Here is a 16,755-nt window from a genome sequence, read left to right as displayed (position 1 = left end):
CATAATGCTCTCCAGGTCCATCCATGCTGTTGCAAATGGTAAGAACTCCTTCTTTTTTACCGCAGCGTAGTATTCCATTGTGTAGATGTACCACAATTTTCTAATCCACTCATCTGCTGATGGGCACTTAGGCTGTTTCCAAATCTTAGCTATGGTGAATTGTGCTGCTATGAACATAGGGGTGCATATATCCTTTCTGATTGGTGTTTCTAGTTTCTTGGGATATATTCCTAGAAGTGGGGTTACTGGGTCAAATGATAGTTCCATTTTTAATTTTTTGAGGAAACTCCATACTGTTCTCCACAGTGGCTGCACCAGTCTGCATTCCCACCAGCAGTACACGAGGGTTCCTTTTTCTCCGCATCCTCACCAGCACTTTTCGTTTGTTGATTTGTTGATGATAGCCATTCTGACAGGTGTGAGATGGTACCTCATTGTTTTGATTTGCATCTCTCGGATAATTAGTGACTTTGAGCATGTTTTCATGTGTCTCTTGGCCTTCCTTCTGTCTTCTTTCGAAAAGATTCTATTTAGGTCCGTTGCCTATTTTCTTTATTGGATCATTTATCTTCCTTTTATTAAGTTGTATAAGTTCCCTAGATGTTGGAGATTAAAGCTTTATCAGTGATAACATTTGCAAATATGTTCTCTCATACAGTGGGGTTTCTTGTTGTTTTGTTGATGGTTTCTTTTGCTGTGCAAAAGCCTTTTATTTTGATGTAGTCCCATTTGTTTATTTTCTCTTTAGTTTCCATTGCCCTAGGAGCAGTATCGGTGAAGAAATTGCTTCGGCATATGTCTGAGATTTTGCTGCCTGTGGATTCCTCTAGTATTTTTATAGTTTCTCGTCGTATGTTTAAGTCCTTTATCCATTTTGAGTTTATTTTTGTGTATGGTGTAAGTTGGTGATCTAGTTTCATTTTTTTGTATGTATCTGTCCAATTTTCCCAACACCATTTATTGAAGAGACTTTCTTGACTCGATTGTATGTTCATGCCTCCTTTGTCGAATATTAATTGAGCATAGTGGTTTGGGTCGATACCTGGGTTCTCTATTCTATTCCATTGATCTATATGTCTGTTCTTGTGCCAGTACCAGGCTGTTTTGAGAACAGTGGCTTTGTAATACAGCTTGTAATCTGGTATTGAGATCCCACCTACTTTGTTCTTTCTCAGGATTGTTGTGGCTATTCAGGGTCTTTTTTTTATTCCAGATTAACTTTTGTAGAGTTCTTTCTAGGTCTGTGAAATATGCCATTGGTATTTTAATGGGGAGTGCATTGAATCTATAAATTGCTTTGTGTAGTATGGACATTTTAATGATGTTGATTCTACCAATCCATGAACATGATATGTTCTTCTATCTGTTTACGTCTTCCTCTATCTCTTTTTTCAGTGTCCTATAGTTTTCCACATATAGATCTTTTACCTCCTTAGTTAAGTTTATTCCTAGGTATCTTAATTTTTTTGTTGCAATGGTAAATGGGATTGCTTTTTTAGTCTCTCTTTCTGTAAGTTCACTATTGGTGGATAGAAATGCCATAGATTTCTTGGCATTAATTTTGTATCCTGCTACATTGCTGAATTCATTTATTAAGTCTAATAGTTTTTTGATGGAATCTTTCAGGTTTTTTATGTACAATATCATGTCATCTGCAAATAAGGACAGCTTTACTTCTTCTTTTCCAATTTGGATGCCTTTTATTTCTTCTTCTTGTCTAATTGCAAGGGCTAAAATTTCCAGTACTATGTTGAACAGGAGTGGTGAGAGTGGGCATCCCTGTCTTGTTCCTGTTCTTAGGGGAAATGGTTTTAATTTTTGCCCTTTGAGTATGATGTTGGCTGTGGATTAATCATATATATCTTTTATTATGTTGAGGTATGATCCTTCTATTCCCACGTTGCTGAAAGTTTTTATCAAAAATGGGTGTTGGATTTTGTCAAATGCTTTTTCTGCATCAGTTGATATGACTATATGATTCTTATCTCTCAATTTGTTTATGTGATGTATCACGTTTATTGACTTGCAGATATTGTACCATCCTTGCATCCCTGAGATAAATCCTACTTGGTCATGGTGTATGATCTTTCTGATGTAGTGCTGGATCCGATTTGCTAGAATATTGTTGAGGATTTTGGCATCTATGTTCATGAGGGATATTGGCCTGTAATTCTCTTTCATTGTGTTGTCTTTATCTGGTTTTGGTATTGGGTGATGCTGGCTTCAGAGAATGAGCTTGGAAGTGTTCCTTCCTCTTGAATTTTTTGGAATAGTCTGAGGAGGATAGGTTTAAGTTCTTCCTTGAATGTTTGGTAAAACTCCCCTGTGAATCCGTCTGGCCCTGGGCTTTTATTTGCCCGTAGCTCTTTGATGGCTGCTTCAATTTCTTCCATAGTTACTGGCATATTGAGCTGTTTAGATTCTTCCTGATTGAGTTTTGGAAGGTTGTATTTTTCTAGGAATATGTCCATTTCCTCTAGGTTGTCCAGTTTGTTGGAATAGAGTTGTTCATAGTAATTTTTAACAATCCTTTGTATTTCGGTGGGGTCTGTTGTTATTTTGCCTCTTTCATTTCTGATTTTGTTTATCTGGGTCCTCTCTCTTTGCTTCTTGGTGAGCCTGGCTAGAGGTTCATCAATCTTGTTTATCCTTTCAAAGAACCAGCTCTTGGTTTTGTTGATCTTTTGTATTGTTTCTTTGGTCTCTATGTCGTTTATCTCCGCTCTGATCTTTATTATTTCCTTCCTTCTGGTTACACTGGGCTTCTCTTGTTGCTCTCCTTCTAACTTTTTGAGTTGTAGGGTTAGGTAATTCATTACCATTGTTTCTTGTTTTTTACAGTAGGCTTGTAGAGCTATGAACTTCCCTCTCATGACTGCTTTCGCTGTGTCCCATAGATTTTGGATTGTTGTGTTTTCATTGTTGTTTGTTTCCATGATGTTTTTTATTTCTTCTTTGATCTCTCTGGTAACCCAGTCATTGTTTAATAGCATGCTGTTTAGTCTCCATGTGTTTGACTTTTTTGGATTGTTTTTATTGTAGTTGATTTCCAGTTTTATGCCATTGTGATCTGAGAAGATGCTTGATATGATTTCTATTTTCTTGAATTTGAAGAGACTTTGCCTGTGACCCAATATGTGGTCTATCTTTGAAAATGACCCATGTGCACTTGAGAAGAATGTATATTCTGTGGCTTTGGGGTGAAATGTTCTGAGGATGTCAATTAATTCCATCTGGTCTAGTGAGTCATTTAGGATTGATGTTTCTTTGCTGATTTTTTGTTTAGAGGATTTTTCCAGTGGTGATAGTGGGGTATTAAAGTCCTCTACTATGATTGTATTGCTGTCGATCTCTCCTTTGATATCCTCCAGGAGTTTTTTTATGTATTTGGGTGCTCCTGTATTGGCTGCGTATATGTTTACCAGAGTTATTTCTTCTTGTTGGATTGCTCCCTTTAGTATTATGAAGTGGCCTTCCTTATCTCTTTTTATGTCCTTCACTTTGAGATCTAATTTGTCAGATATAAGTATTGCTACCCCAGCTTTTTTTTTCATTTCCATTTGCCTGAAAAACCTTTTTTTATCCCTTCACCATCAGTATGTGTGCGTCTTTTTTTTGAGGCGGGTTTCCTGTATACAGCAGATATATGGGTCATGTTTTCTTATCCACTCAGTTACCCTATGTCTTTTGATTGGTGCATTTAATCCATTTACATTTAAAGTTATTATTGATAGGTACTTGTCACCATTTTTATTCTTTACCTCTGTGTTCCTTCTTCACTTCCTATTTTTTCTTTTTACAGCAGACCCTTTAGCATTTCTTGCATTGCTGGTTTGGTGGTAATAAACCCTTAGTCCTTTTTTGTGTGTGAAACTCCTGATTCCACCTTCAGTTTTGAATGATAGCCTTGCTGGGTATAGTATTCTTGGATTCAGTCCCTTGCTTTGCATCACCTTGTATATTTCATTCCATCCCCTTCTGGCCTGGTGTGTTTCTGTTGAGAAATCAGTTGATATTCTAATAGGAGATCCCTTGTAGATAACTTTCTGTCTCTCTCTGGCAGCCTTTAAGATTCTTACTTTGTCGTTGGTGTTCGCCAGTTTAATTATGATGTGTCTTGGTGTCAGTCTTTTGGGGTTCAACTTGTTTGGGACTCTATGTACTTCTTGGACTTGCATAGTTTTTTCCCTGCCAATAACAGAGAAGTTTGCTGTCATTATTTCTTCAAACAGGTTTCCTATTCCTTGTTTCTCTTCCTCTCCTTCTGGTACCCCTATTATGCGAATGTTGTTACGATTTGTGTTGTCCCAAAGCTCTCTTAGGCTCTCCTCTTGCTTTTTAAGTCTTCTTTCCAGTAGCTGCTGTGTTTGTGTGTTTTTTCCTACCTTGTCTTCTAATTCGCTGATGCGGTCCTCAGCCTCTTCTAGTCTACTGTTTAAGCCTTCCATTGTGTTCTTTATTGCGGCTATGTTGTTCTTCATCTCCTCTGGGTTCCTTTTCATGTTGGTGACATTTTCATTCAGCACTTTATAGTTCTCATTGAGTTGTGTGTATTTGTCATTGAGTTGTGTGTGTTTGTCATCCAGCCGTTTAAACATCCTTATAACCATTACTCTGAATTCTTTCTCTGATATGCTGCTAGCCTCAATTTCGTTTAACTCCCTTTCTGGTGATTCCACTTTTTCTTACCTTTGGGGAATGCTTTTTTGTCTTCCCATGTTTTGCTGTAACGTTTTAATTGTAGTTCTGATTGGTTTGATACTCTGGTTCTTTTTGGGATGGTGCTACTGGGGTGATCTCCCAGGTCTCCTGGGCTTAGTAATCTAGTGTAGCTCCCTACTTGAGCTATTTGGGTTCTCTTGATGTAGGCCTGTGAGCTGGAAAGGTACAACTGCGGTGTCTAGAAGTTAGCAGCCATGGAGGGGGTTGTCCCAATTTTTGCTGTCTTGTGACCTTGATTGAAATTGCACGTGTCCAGCGGGGACTCACAGTGGCACCCAGAAACCATCTGTTGGGTTCATGGGTCTCAGGAGGCCTGCGTTCTGGAAAGGTGTGACTGTGGTGTCCAGATTTCTGTAGTTGTGGGGTGGGCAGACTCAGCTTTTGTTGCTACACCTGTGGTGGATATGCACACACTCCCAGTGGAGGATCACAGGGGCACCCGTGGTGCGTTTGCCAATGAGGGGCACTGAAGTATTCGGACGGGCCCTGGCACTGAAGCCACGTAATTGAGGCGTCTGTGTGCAGGTATCCAGGATGAGTGAATTCAGAATTTCTACTGCCAGGGGGAGTGCGTCCCTGTTTGTCCAAGATCACACCCAGCAAGGACTCATAGCAGCTCCCACAAGTGCCCTGTGGATAGATGGGCTCAGGGTGCCTGCCTGTTGGAAATGCACACGCGCACTGGCGGTGCGTTTGCCTGTGCAGAGCTCTCACGCACTTTGAGGGGCCCTGGCGCTGAAGTTAAGTTAAGCTGCTGGGGTGTATGGGGGCAGTTATTCAGGAGGAAGGAGTTCAGAGTTTCTACTGTGGGGCAGCGTGTCCTTGTCTGTGCAGAATCACACCCAGCAGGGGCTCAAAGCAGCTCCCCAGAGGAACCTGTGGATATATGGGCTCAGGGTGCCTGCCCTTTGGAAATGTGCGCGTCTGTGGCCATGAGTTTGCCGGGACAGAGCTCTGACGCACTTTGAGGGGCCCTGGCACTGAAGTTACACTGCTGGGGTGTCTGCGGGCAGTTGTTCAGGCAGAGGAAATACAGAATTTCTACTGCGGGGCAGTGCGCCCTTGTCTGTACAGAATCACACCAGCGGGGGCTCCCAGTGGTTCCCAGGCGCTGCCTATGGGAGTGGAGTGCCCTGGCTGCCTGTGTGTGCTGGAACCTCGTGAATGTTTTGTCCGGAGTTTTGCTGCTGGGGAGGGGGAGGTTGCACTTACTGCTGCCGAGCGGTGCACCTTTAGAGGTGTAGGTCCCAGGGTCCACGGGTCTGCGGGAGGGGCAGCGGGATTTTGGCTGGAGTGGCTGCTGGGTCGTGGGCAGTGTCAAAGTCCTGTCTGGGTGGTGGTGCTGATGAATTCCTAAAAAAGGCCGTTCTCCCCTTCAAGATGGCGTGGGCTCCGTGCTGGAGTCCTGCAGTCTGGGGAGTGCCCTCAGTGGTGGTAGTCTCTCCCTGTCCAAGAGAGCCTGGTCTGCCAGCCCCTGCTGTTCTGCAAGGTTTAACTGTCCCTTACTCACACACACACCACACACATCCACACACTCTCCTTTTATCCCCTCACTCACTCCCTCTTCCACATGTCCTTCCTGCCAGTTGCCATCTTTTCTTCTTCGAGGACTGCTTTTAATTCTCTTTTGAAAATAGATTGTGGAAAACTTGGAATGCTGATTAGCTGGAAGCTTTGAAAGATTTTATATCTTTCTTTTTCCTTGCTCCCTCCACAGGAGTATGTTAAAACAAAGGCCTGCATCTTGTTATTCTGCCCTAGGTTTCAGGTGAAAATTGTTTTTGAGGTTCATGTTCCAGACAAAAGCACTTGATTCTCCTCATAGCTGAAGCAGGCATCAGTGGGCCTGCATCTCTAAGTATTTTCTGTAATGTTTGACCCTGAGGCAATGAATGCAGTCCAGTTTTGTCCTGGGGTGAGAGACAATTTTCCTATTGACATTAACATTCACAGTGGCTTTCTTCAATTCCTTAGGGGAGAAAGATATTTAAAATTCAGTAGCACAGTAGAGCTTTTCTTTTGTTTTTCCATTCTTATTCTTTTCTGTTTCTTTACTTTATATGTAATATTATCATTGTATTATCTTCTAGAGTAATTCGAATGGATTGACTACTGGAACCTCCCCTTACCTCAGTTTCCTCATCTGTAAAATGAGGAAATTTGACTGGATTGTCTTTTTGTTGACTTCAGTCACCATGCTGTACATTCCATCGCTAGAGCATATTTCTTATAACTAGAATTTTGTATCTTTTGACCACCTTCATCCATTTCACCATTCCTCACTAGCTTAATATGGTATGATTTCATCTTTCCTTCCCCATTTTGTACTTTAAATATATTTTGTAAAGGGGGAGATTTATTTTTCTCATATACAATTACCTAAAGCCTCACTTTCAAAACTTGTGATAGCATGGCAGTAATCAGGAAAAGATGGGTGTGCCTTGGGAAGTATATAGGTTGACACTTGGAGGGATTTAATTCCTGCTATTCAAGGTCTATTTAGTGTTTGGTTTTTTTGTTTTGTTTTGTTTTGTTTTATTTTGTTTTTCATTGTAGATGGAGGTACAGTCAGTTTGCTGATGTGAGATACCATAGAGGGTCTGGTCTGTTCTGTGTGAAAAGAAGTCTTAGGTACATTTCACTAAGTGCACCATTATGTATTAATAACTGTAACCTGGTAAGGGGTGTGTGTGTGTGTGTGATTCTTAAATTTTTCTACTGAGGTTTCAGTAATTTTTTATTGATTGTTCCCTCCCCTTATCTTTACCTTTTTTAAAAAATTGATTTCAGAAAGGAAGGAAGAGAGATAGAAACATCAGTGATGAGAGAGAATTATTGATTGGCTGCCTCCTGCATGCCCCCCACTGGGGATTGAGCCCACAACCTGGGCATGTGCCCTTGACTGTAATCGAACCCGGGTCCCTTCAGTCCGCAGGCCGATGCTCTATCCACTGAGCCAAACCAGCTAGGGCTATCTTTACCTTTTTCTAATTTCTTCTGTTACCCCCGAACTGAGAAAAGGTAAATGATGCTCATAAATTTTTTAAAGCAATTTGAAATATTGCCTTGGCTCACACTTTATACGTACTTCAAAATGGGCTTTCTATAAATTGATCTGGTAGAGATTTAGCATTTGCTTGAGGACAGGAGTTCTACTATGAGCTGTACCTAGTCAATAATGTATAAAAACTTACCATATGGTTAGCTTGGGCTTTTTCTCACAAGACACTCAGATCTTTGAGGTATCATAGGGTTGTAAACATAACACGAAAACAGTAGCTTTGGTGATAGAGGCTAAGGCAGGAGTTTGTTGGGTTTTTGTACCTGTACTCTTTGGTGTGGTGTTCACGCAAGTTACAGTTAAAGAATGCTGCTGCTCAGTAGTTTGACCACTGAAGCATTTCTTCCTCTGTCCTTTTCTGTCATCCATCTATCACGTAGAAGATGAAAAAGCAAAGCGGGAACTGTCTTCCTGGAGTCTAGAAGGTGATATTAACACTGACCCATGGGCAGGTTATCGATACACGGGTAAACTCCGACCACATTATCCACTGGTGAGTAAATAAGGTAATAAACATTTAACATTCTTAAAACCAGTTTGCAGTTTACTAAAAATGATACCTGTAATTTGTATTCCCATTATGAATTATATAATCAGGATTAAGTTCACATGCTAGCTCTTTTTATGGAACATTATTTAGAAGTTAATAGGGATAACTGGCAGTTAAGGAAGAAGAAAAATTTTTTAGATGAAAGGATTAAAACTTCTTTAATCTTAAAAAAGAAAATGGTAGACTAGATATTTTCTGGCTGGCGTGGTGGTAGTGTATATTGCTACCTTTCTAAAATTGTTTAACGTGATATATTTTTACCTTAATTTTGATAGGGCTTTCCTGCCACTCCCACTCCTTCCTATGTTCTTGTCAGATGGGCTTCAGCATGTTCATATAGGAATCCATTTAATTTGAAATCTTTTTGCCATCCACAAATATTTACATTTTTTTTACTGATTTTTTTTTAAATAAAAAGAATACATCTTTAAAAAATTTGGGCAAATATCAACAATGTAAGAACATCTTTTTAATACTAGCTTCCAGAGATAATAATGAACATAATGGTGTATATTTACTTAGAGATATAATTTATTGTTGTTGTGATAGTTTGCCAGCTGGTTTGGAACAACATGGGCACCTGTTGTCTGCTTGTGATGTTAAATCCTTAATGGCCCTGGCCACCCTCCCTGCTTAGGATATTTAAGTGGCATTAGCACTAGGAAAATGAAGCTTAATCTTCATGAAATAGACATATTGTGATAATTAAGGTGTCATTTAAAACTTTTTTTTAATTTAAATGAAATGAACTTTTTAGTGTTTTTCCTCACTTTTATTTCCTTTGTTAGTAAATTTTAATAGTGATAATTACTTTCAGATTTGAATTGGTTTTAACTAACATATATCTTTTGATGTTTTTAGATGCCAACCAGGCCCGTGCCAAGTTATATTCAAAGACCAGATTATGCTGATCATCCTTTAGGTGAGTTTTGTGACGCTGATTCCTCAGTTTTCAGCTTGTGAGCCTGATGACCACTGCAAAGAAAGGAGTGCTTTTCTTTGGAGAAATTTTTCAGTGCTGGGTTTCTTTTTATTGTTTGTTTTTGTTTTAGTGCTGGATTTCTAGTAAATGTAAACATAGCCTTTTAAACTAGAACATTTGAGAAAATTAAAGACTCTTCTAAGAAATCCACCCAATTCTGAAAATGTTTAGATATTACATTCAACATAATATTGAATTTTGTGTTTTTATATCAAATCCTAGATTTAAAAAAAAATTTTGATTTAACATGTTCTATACTTTAATTAAATAAAATGTATTTAGATAAAAACAGATTCTGGAGGCCTCAAATGAATGCCTAACTAAAGACTGGTCTGTAGAAGTAATAGAACCTAGTATTATTGGCAATAATTATAGTAATACTGGTGATGATTCTGTAAGTGATATTTTTTCATAACTATATGTCAGGCACTATGCTAAGTTCTCACGTGTCACTCCTGGGGTGGATTCTGTTGTCTTCTCCATTTTATAGATAATGAAGGTGAGAGACCCAGAGAAAATAGGTAATTTGTAGCACAAGTGGAGCAGTCTCTGATCGTAGGGACTGTAGGCATAACTTAAGTTGGATTATTTGAAATTACTGATTTTGCATGTCAAAAATGGTTGAATATTCATTTTCATGTGGTTTAATCGGTTAAGCTAAATTGCCTTTGCTTTGTTCTCTAAGAAGTGGGGAACCATATCACATTTTTATGAATATAATTTTAAAACTTAAACTTCACTATTTCAGATACATTGAAGGAAAAGATAGTCTGAATGACAGATAGCTCTTGAGGATGTATAAATTCATTACTCTGTTTAATATTTTTTAAAAATAGGTTTTCTTGTTGATTTCAGAGAGAGGAAGGGAGAGGGAGAGAGAGAGATTAGAAACATCAGTGATGATAGAGAATCATTGATCGGCTGCCTCCTACTGGGGATCGAGACTGTAACCCAGGCATGTGTCCTGTCCTGTTCATGGGTTGACGCCTAACTACTGAGCCCCACCGGCTGGGCTGTATTTAATATTTTGTAATGTAGTTTTAAAATCAACAAGTGGTAAATTCTGATAGGATAAAATGTTACATAGTGAAAAGTAAGTCCTACTCCCCAGAGGTAGAATCACTATTAACAGTTTCTTGCAAACTTTCCAGAGATCTTTTATACATGTATGCACATTAGCCTCCCACCCTAATTATACACAGTAGGACCAAACTATATATACCTTTTCACCATACTTTATTCTTTTTTATTTTCACCTTGTTTTGTTCTCTTAATAGATCTTGCAAATATTCTTTCTTTTTAATGACAAGTATTTCATTATGTGGATACATCATAATTTATTAAACCAGGCTCCTCCTACTAATGTATGTTTAGATTGTTTCCAGGTTTTTACTTTTTTGACTGTAGTAACTATTCTTGCATGTGAGAGTATTTCTGTAGGTCAGTTGCCTAAAGTAAAACACCTAGATCAAGGAATACATGTATTTTTTTATTTTGAGAGTTATAACAAATTTTAGCAATTTTGCCAGTTGTCATTTTCATTAAAAACCATATAGGAGTCTATTTTTCCTTATCTTCCCTAACATAGAGTGTTTTCAAGCTATATGAATTGTGCTAATCTGAAAGATGATATTTTGTGTTACTTTAATTTGTATTTTTAAATTATGAAGAAGATTAAGCATCTTTTTATACATCTGTCTATTCATCTTGGCCCTTTCCCAATTAGGTTACTAGTTTTTTCCATACTGATTTATAAGTGTTCTTTCTCTACTATGGAAAATAATCCTTTGATGTGTGTTCTATAAAAGGTTTTTCCCAATTGAACATTTTGTCTTTGTTTATAGCATTACATTTATGGCAAGCTTTCAACATTTTTCTGTAATAAAATTTATCAGTGTTTTCCTTGAGGTGTTTATAGCTTAATGACCTAGGAAGACTTTTTTGGTTCAGAGATTATTATAAAATGACTAAAGGCCCAATGCATGAAATCCGTGCAAGAGTGGGCCTTCCTTCCCCCAGCTGCCGGCACCAGCTTCCCTCTGGCACCTGGGACTGGGGCTTCCCTCTGGCCACCGGCAGGCACCCGGGACCTGGGCTTCCCTCGCAGCCACAGTATCAGGAATTAAATACAAATGTAACTTTATTTTTCCCCTGAAGAAGACCTGGTTGTCACACCACTAGTTATTTAAAATACCAGTTCTTTTTTTTTCCTGATTTAAAATGCAGCCTCTATACAATTATATTAAATTCTCACAAGTCTATGAGTCTGTTTTTGGATTCTGTTCTGTTTCATTAACCCATTTGTCTAATCATGTGCCATTGCCAAACTCTTAATTATTATAGCTATATAATGTTTTAATATTTGGTAGGCCTTGTTGCCCCCACCTTTCCTCTTTTTCAGAATTTTCCTGGCTATTCTTGCATGTTTGTTTTTGCATGTGAAATTTGGAATTAGCTTGTCCCCAAAATATCCGGTTGCCATTTTTTAATTGGGGTAGTATTAAATTTATAGACTAATTTTGGAAGAATTGACACCTTTACAATATTGAATCTTCCTATCCAAGAACAGGGTATGTTTTTCTATTTTATTTAAGTCTCTTTTTCTATCTCAGTGGTGTTTTAAAACTTTCTTCATTAGGTCTTGTATTAAGTTAATTTCTGGGTATTTTATCTTTTTTAGTTCTTGTAAATAGTATCTTCTATATTTTCTAGCTTATTGTTTGTATATGGGCAAGCTATTGATTTTGACATATTTAACTTAGAGTCTGCCAACTTGCTAAATTATTATTTCTAGTCATTCATCAGGTGTCCCCTTATTTTAGGGATATATAATCATATCTGAAATTGGTAAAGATTTTGTCCTTTTCTTTCTAATTTAATATGTCTTATTTCTTTTTCTTGTTTAACATACCTGCTACTACTGTCAGAACAATGTTAAAAGTGGTGCTGACATGGGCATTCCATGATATGGGTTGTTGGCTTGAGATTTATATTTGTCATGCTGACCATGTTATCAGAATTATTTTTCTAGATGATCATTTATTTTTCCTTCCTTAATCTATGGCTGTGAGGAATTATATGACTAGATTTGTTAATATTGTGTTTTTCCACTTATGTCATGGGGTATTATATGTATTTTAGATTCTGTTTAATAATATTTTAGTTGGGATTTTTATATCCACATTTATTTAAAAACATTAGTTCATGATTTCTTATATTCTTTTTGTCAGATTTTGAAATAATTATTATACTGGCTCTAATATTTTTACCAGGTGTACCGGTTAATAATGTGGATTTTTTTCAATAGATGGAGTTACAGATATGTTGATATATATGCAATTTGATATGTATGCTATTTTGTTGTATTGACAGCAAGCTTCAAAATTTCATATGTCAAATTTTCTGAAGGTGTTAACATCATAGATATTTTTACGCTTAAAAATGTTGAATTTCTTGTCAAAAAAGCATTAGCGGGAAGTTTTAATTCATTACTTTATTTTGAAGAAAAGTGCTGCTGAATACTTTGGGAAGCTTATGGTGAACATGCTCCATCTCAAGATACGTGTGAATGCTGGTTTAAACGCTTTAAAGTGATGATTTCGATGTGAAAGACAAAGAACATCCAGGTCACCCGAAAAAGTTTGAAGACCAACAATTAAAAGCATTTTTGGATGAAGATGCGTGTCAAACTCAAAAACAGCTTGCAGAAAGATTAAATGTTGCTCAGCAAACAATTTCTGATTGTTTACAAGCAATGGGAAAGATTTTAAAGGAAGGAAAATGGGTGCCACATCAACTGAACGAAAGACAAATGGAAAACTGAAAAGTCATCAGTAAAATGTTGCTTCAACGGCACAAAAGAAAGTTATTTTTTGCATCGAATTGTAACTGGCAATGAAAAGTGGATTTATTTTGAGAATCCCAAACGCACAGAATCATGGGTTGATCCAGGTCAACCATCAACATCGACTGCAAGGCCAAATCGCTTTGGAAAGAATACAATGCTCTACGTTTGGGATCAGGAAGGTGTGGTGTATTATAAGCTTCTAAAACCAGGTGAAACTGTTAATACTGATCGCTACTGACAACAAATAATCAATTTGAACCACGCTTTGATTGAGAAATGACCAGAATGTGCCAGAAGACACAGCAAAGTAATTTTGCTTCATGATGACGCACCATCACACACTTGAAAACTAGTTAAAGACATGTTAAAAGATCTTGCCTGGGAAGTATTAACCTACCTGTTGTATTCACCAGACCTTGCTCCTTCAGATGACCACTTGTTCTAATTGATGGCACACGCACTTTCTGAGCAGCACTTCAAAACATATGAAGAAGTGGAAAATTGGGTCTCCAAATGGTCTGCCTCAAAACAAGAAAAGTTCTGTTGGGATGGTATCCACAAATTACCTGAAAGATGGGGGAAATGTGTAGCTAGTGATGGACATTACTTTGAATAAAGCACTTTTGATGTTTCTCTTTAAATTATCGTGTTTTCTTTGATTACAAAATCTGCATTATTAACCGGCACACCTGGTAAATATATGAATAATTTGAGATAAGTTAATTTTATTAATGAAGATTCTTAGGGAAAAAAAAGATTCATGATAGTACTTACCCCTACTCTATATAATATAATCTATTATTTTCTATTCCATTTATTTACTTGATGGATCACAAACAGCAGTTTGAAAAACACTGACTTAGGTTCCTATTAAAAAAAATAAATGTGTATAATTGATTCATCAGTTGTCGGTATATAGTTTCCTTATTAGATGATGATCATGAAAGCAGTTTGTAAATTGTGTGGTACTATTAAAATGTGAGTAATTTACTGACCTTTACTAGCACACTGCCTGTCATGTAATAAGTACTCCATATTGACTGAGTTGTCATAGATCTGTATATTTGTTCTTTAGAATTCGTCCTTTAGTTTACTTAGCAAATGTCCTTTTCGTGTTGAAAATATTTTTTCAAAAAAAATCCAACCGGGCCCTGACTGGTTTGGCTCAGTGGATAGAGCGTCGGCCTGTGGACTGAATGGTCCCAGGTTCGATTCCAGTCAAGGGCATGTACTTTGGTTGCAGGCACATCCCCAGTGGGGGGTGTGCAGGAGGCAGCTGATAGATGTTTCTCCCTCATCGATGTTTCTAACTCTCTATCCCTCTCCTTTCCTCTCTGTAAAATATCAATAAAATACGTTTTTTTAAAAATCCAACTGGGATCCTCCTAAATTATGAAATATCATTATGTGAAATATTGAAACTTGACTATTATTATGTCATCAGGGAGATAATTATGACTAATACTACATATTTCCGTTCATTTGGCTTTACTTACTGATTTTCCTTTCCAGGAATGTCTGAATCTGAACAAGCTCTTAAGGGTACTTCTCAAATTAAATTACTGTCATCGGAAGATATAGAAGGGATGCGACTCGTATGTAGGGTAAGAGTTTTTTACCTCATGGGGTAGAGCACGTTTCAGCAGTTACTAGACAGGAAGGCAGTGACTTGCTGAATTACAAAGGGTAGATGTGCTCTGTAGTAAGGCTATGACTAGCCATGCTTGCCTTTTTTAAACTACTAGTGGCCCAGTGCATGAAATTTATACATGGGGTGGGAGTGTCCCTCAGCCCAGCCTGCACCCTCCCCAAACTGGGACATCCCTCTCACTATCCGGGACTGCTGGCTCCTAACTGCTCACCTGCCTGCCTGCCTGATCGCCCCTAACCACTCTGCCTGCTGGCCTGCTTTCCCCCAACTGTTCCCCCCCCCCCCCCCCCCGCTGGCCTGATCGCCCCCAACTGCCCCCCTGCCGGTCTGCTCGCCCCCAACTGCCCCCCTCTGCCGGCCTGCTCGCCCCTAACCGCCTCTGCCTCAGCCCTGCCACTATGGCTTTGTCTGGAAGGACGTCCGGAAGGTCTCCCGGTTTAATTAGCATATTACCCTTTTATTAGTAGATTGTTAGTATATAGTTCTGTTAGTATATACAACAGCTGTTATATACTTAAATAACCTATTTGAAAATTAATATGGCAGGAAGTATATATTCAGTTGAGAGTCTATTTCTGTTATCCCTTATATTATATTTTGAAAGAATCTAGTTTTTAAGACATTTTGTCATCTTATTTTCACAAGTCATTATAACTTAAGGCAGAGTTTAAGGCTTAAAGTTCAGCTAAAGCTCCTGTTGTGAAATACCGATGCAGGGTAGTAATAAGGCTGATACTTATTAAGTGAAGTCACATGTTCACATTTTTCTAAGGAAAAAAGGAAGAATTGCTATTGTTTGTTTGTTGTTTATTTAATCCTCATTTGAGATATTTTTTCCATTGATCTTTAGAGAGAGTGGAAGGGAAGGGGAAAGACAGAGAGAGAAACATTGATGTGAGAGAGACACATTGATTGGTTGCCCCCCACTCACGCTCCAACCAGAGCAGGGGGATCGAGGCTGCAACCTGAGATACATTCCCTTGACCAGGATTGTGACTCTTAAGTCCACAGGCCAATGCTCTAACCACTGACCAAACCGGCTAAGGTGATATTGCTGATTTAGAAAAAGTTTTTATTCAGTGCTTAAAAGTGATTGGATACTAATTTTCTTTGATAATCTGGAGAAATTTATGTTTCCATCACTTATGTGCTGTAATTCTTTGAGGGAAATCATTTATCTGTTCTTTTATTTCCCTCCCTTCCCTTCCCCATTATAGAAATACGACAGGACTCAATCTCTACCATTTGATCATTGTGTAGACTACTTAAGATGTGCATTTTCACATAGAAATCAGTCAGACTTATTAAGCTATTTACTAGCTAGCCCAATTTTATTTATGTATTCACTCACACATGTGTATTGATGGGCATTAGAAATACAAATGGTTTTAAAAAATGGCAGGATTATAACCTTCAAGGTGAGGTGCACTTTATGAATCTTCGCAAAATCTGTGATAGGGCAGAGGGTACAGATTTCTGTTTCTGTTCCCTTTCTTCTGGAATTTAACAAGGGTTTCTCTTTTACAGCTTGCTAGAGAAGTCCTGGACATTGCTGCTGGGATGATTAAACCAGGTGTAACTACTGAAGAAATAGATCATGCTGTGCACTTAGTAAGGACTTTACTTTTATGTTGTAACATTTTTCACATTATTTAATGTTTTAGACTACTGAAAATTAAACTTAAGTTCTGAATGTCTAAAGTAATGTTAATTTGAAAGCAAATTTTTACTTTATTTTAAATGTGGAAAATATTCAGTAGTCGTTATTTCCATCTTTAAGCGTCTATGAAATACCTTGTTTCTGAAACCTCACATTTCATAACATTTTAGGTTAGCTTTTATAAAATGATTAATTTTATTGGTGCTTGAACTAAATCATGCCACTACATACATCAAATACTCTGAAATAAAAAGAATACAAGTTCTGAAACTAGATTAGTGG

At 37.9% G+C, this 16,755-nt stretch overlaps 1 protein-coding gene across 1 annotated transcript in view; it reads left to right on the top strand.

Moving 5' to 3' along the window:
• METAP1 (methionyl aminopeptidase 1) overlaps window positions 1–16,755 on the top strand; it is a 79,018-nt gene that overhangs the window by 45,254 nt on the left and 17,009 nt on the right. The window contains exons 3-6 of the mRNA XM_080657797.1: window positions 8,164–8,276; window positions 9,195–9,255; window positions 14,675–14,766; window positions 16,341–16,424. Coding sequence (XP_080513923.1) covers window positions 8,164–8,276; window positions 9,195–9,255; window positions 14,675–14,766; window positions 16,341–16,424 — 350 coding nt within the window. The remainder of the gene's footprint in view (window positions 1–8,163; window positions 8,277–9,194; window positions 9,256–14,674; window positions 14,767–16,340; window positions 16,425–16,755) is intronic.

This window comes from Plecotus auritus (assembly GCF_963455305.1).
Source record: "Plecotus auritus genome assembly, chromosome: 1".
Lineage (NCBI taxonomy): Eukaryota > Metazoa > Chordata > Mammalia > Chiroptera > Vespertilionidae > Plecotus > Plecotus auritus.
Note: the sequence above shows the minus strand (reverse complement) of the source record. Positions and strands in the feature narration are given on the sequence as shown.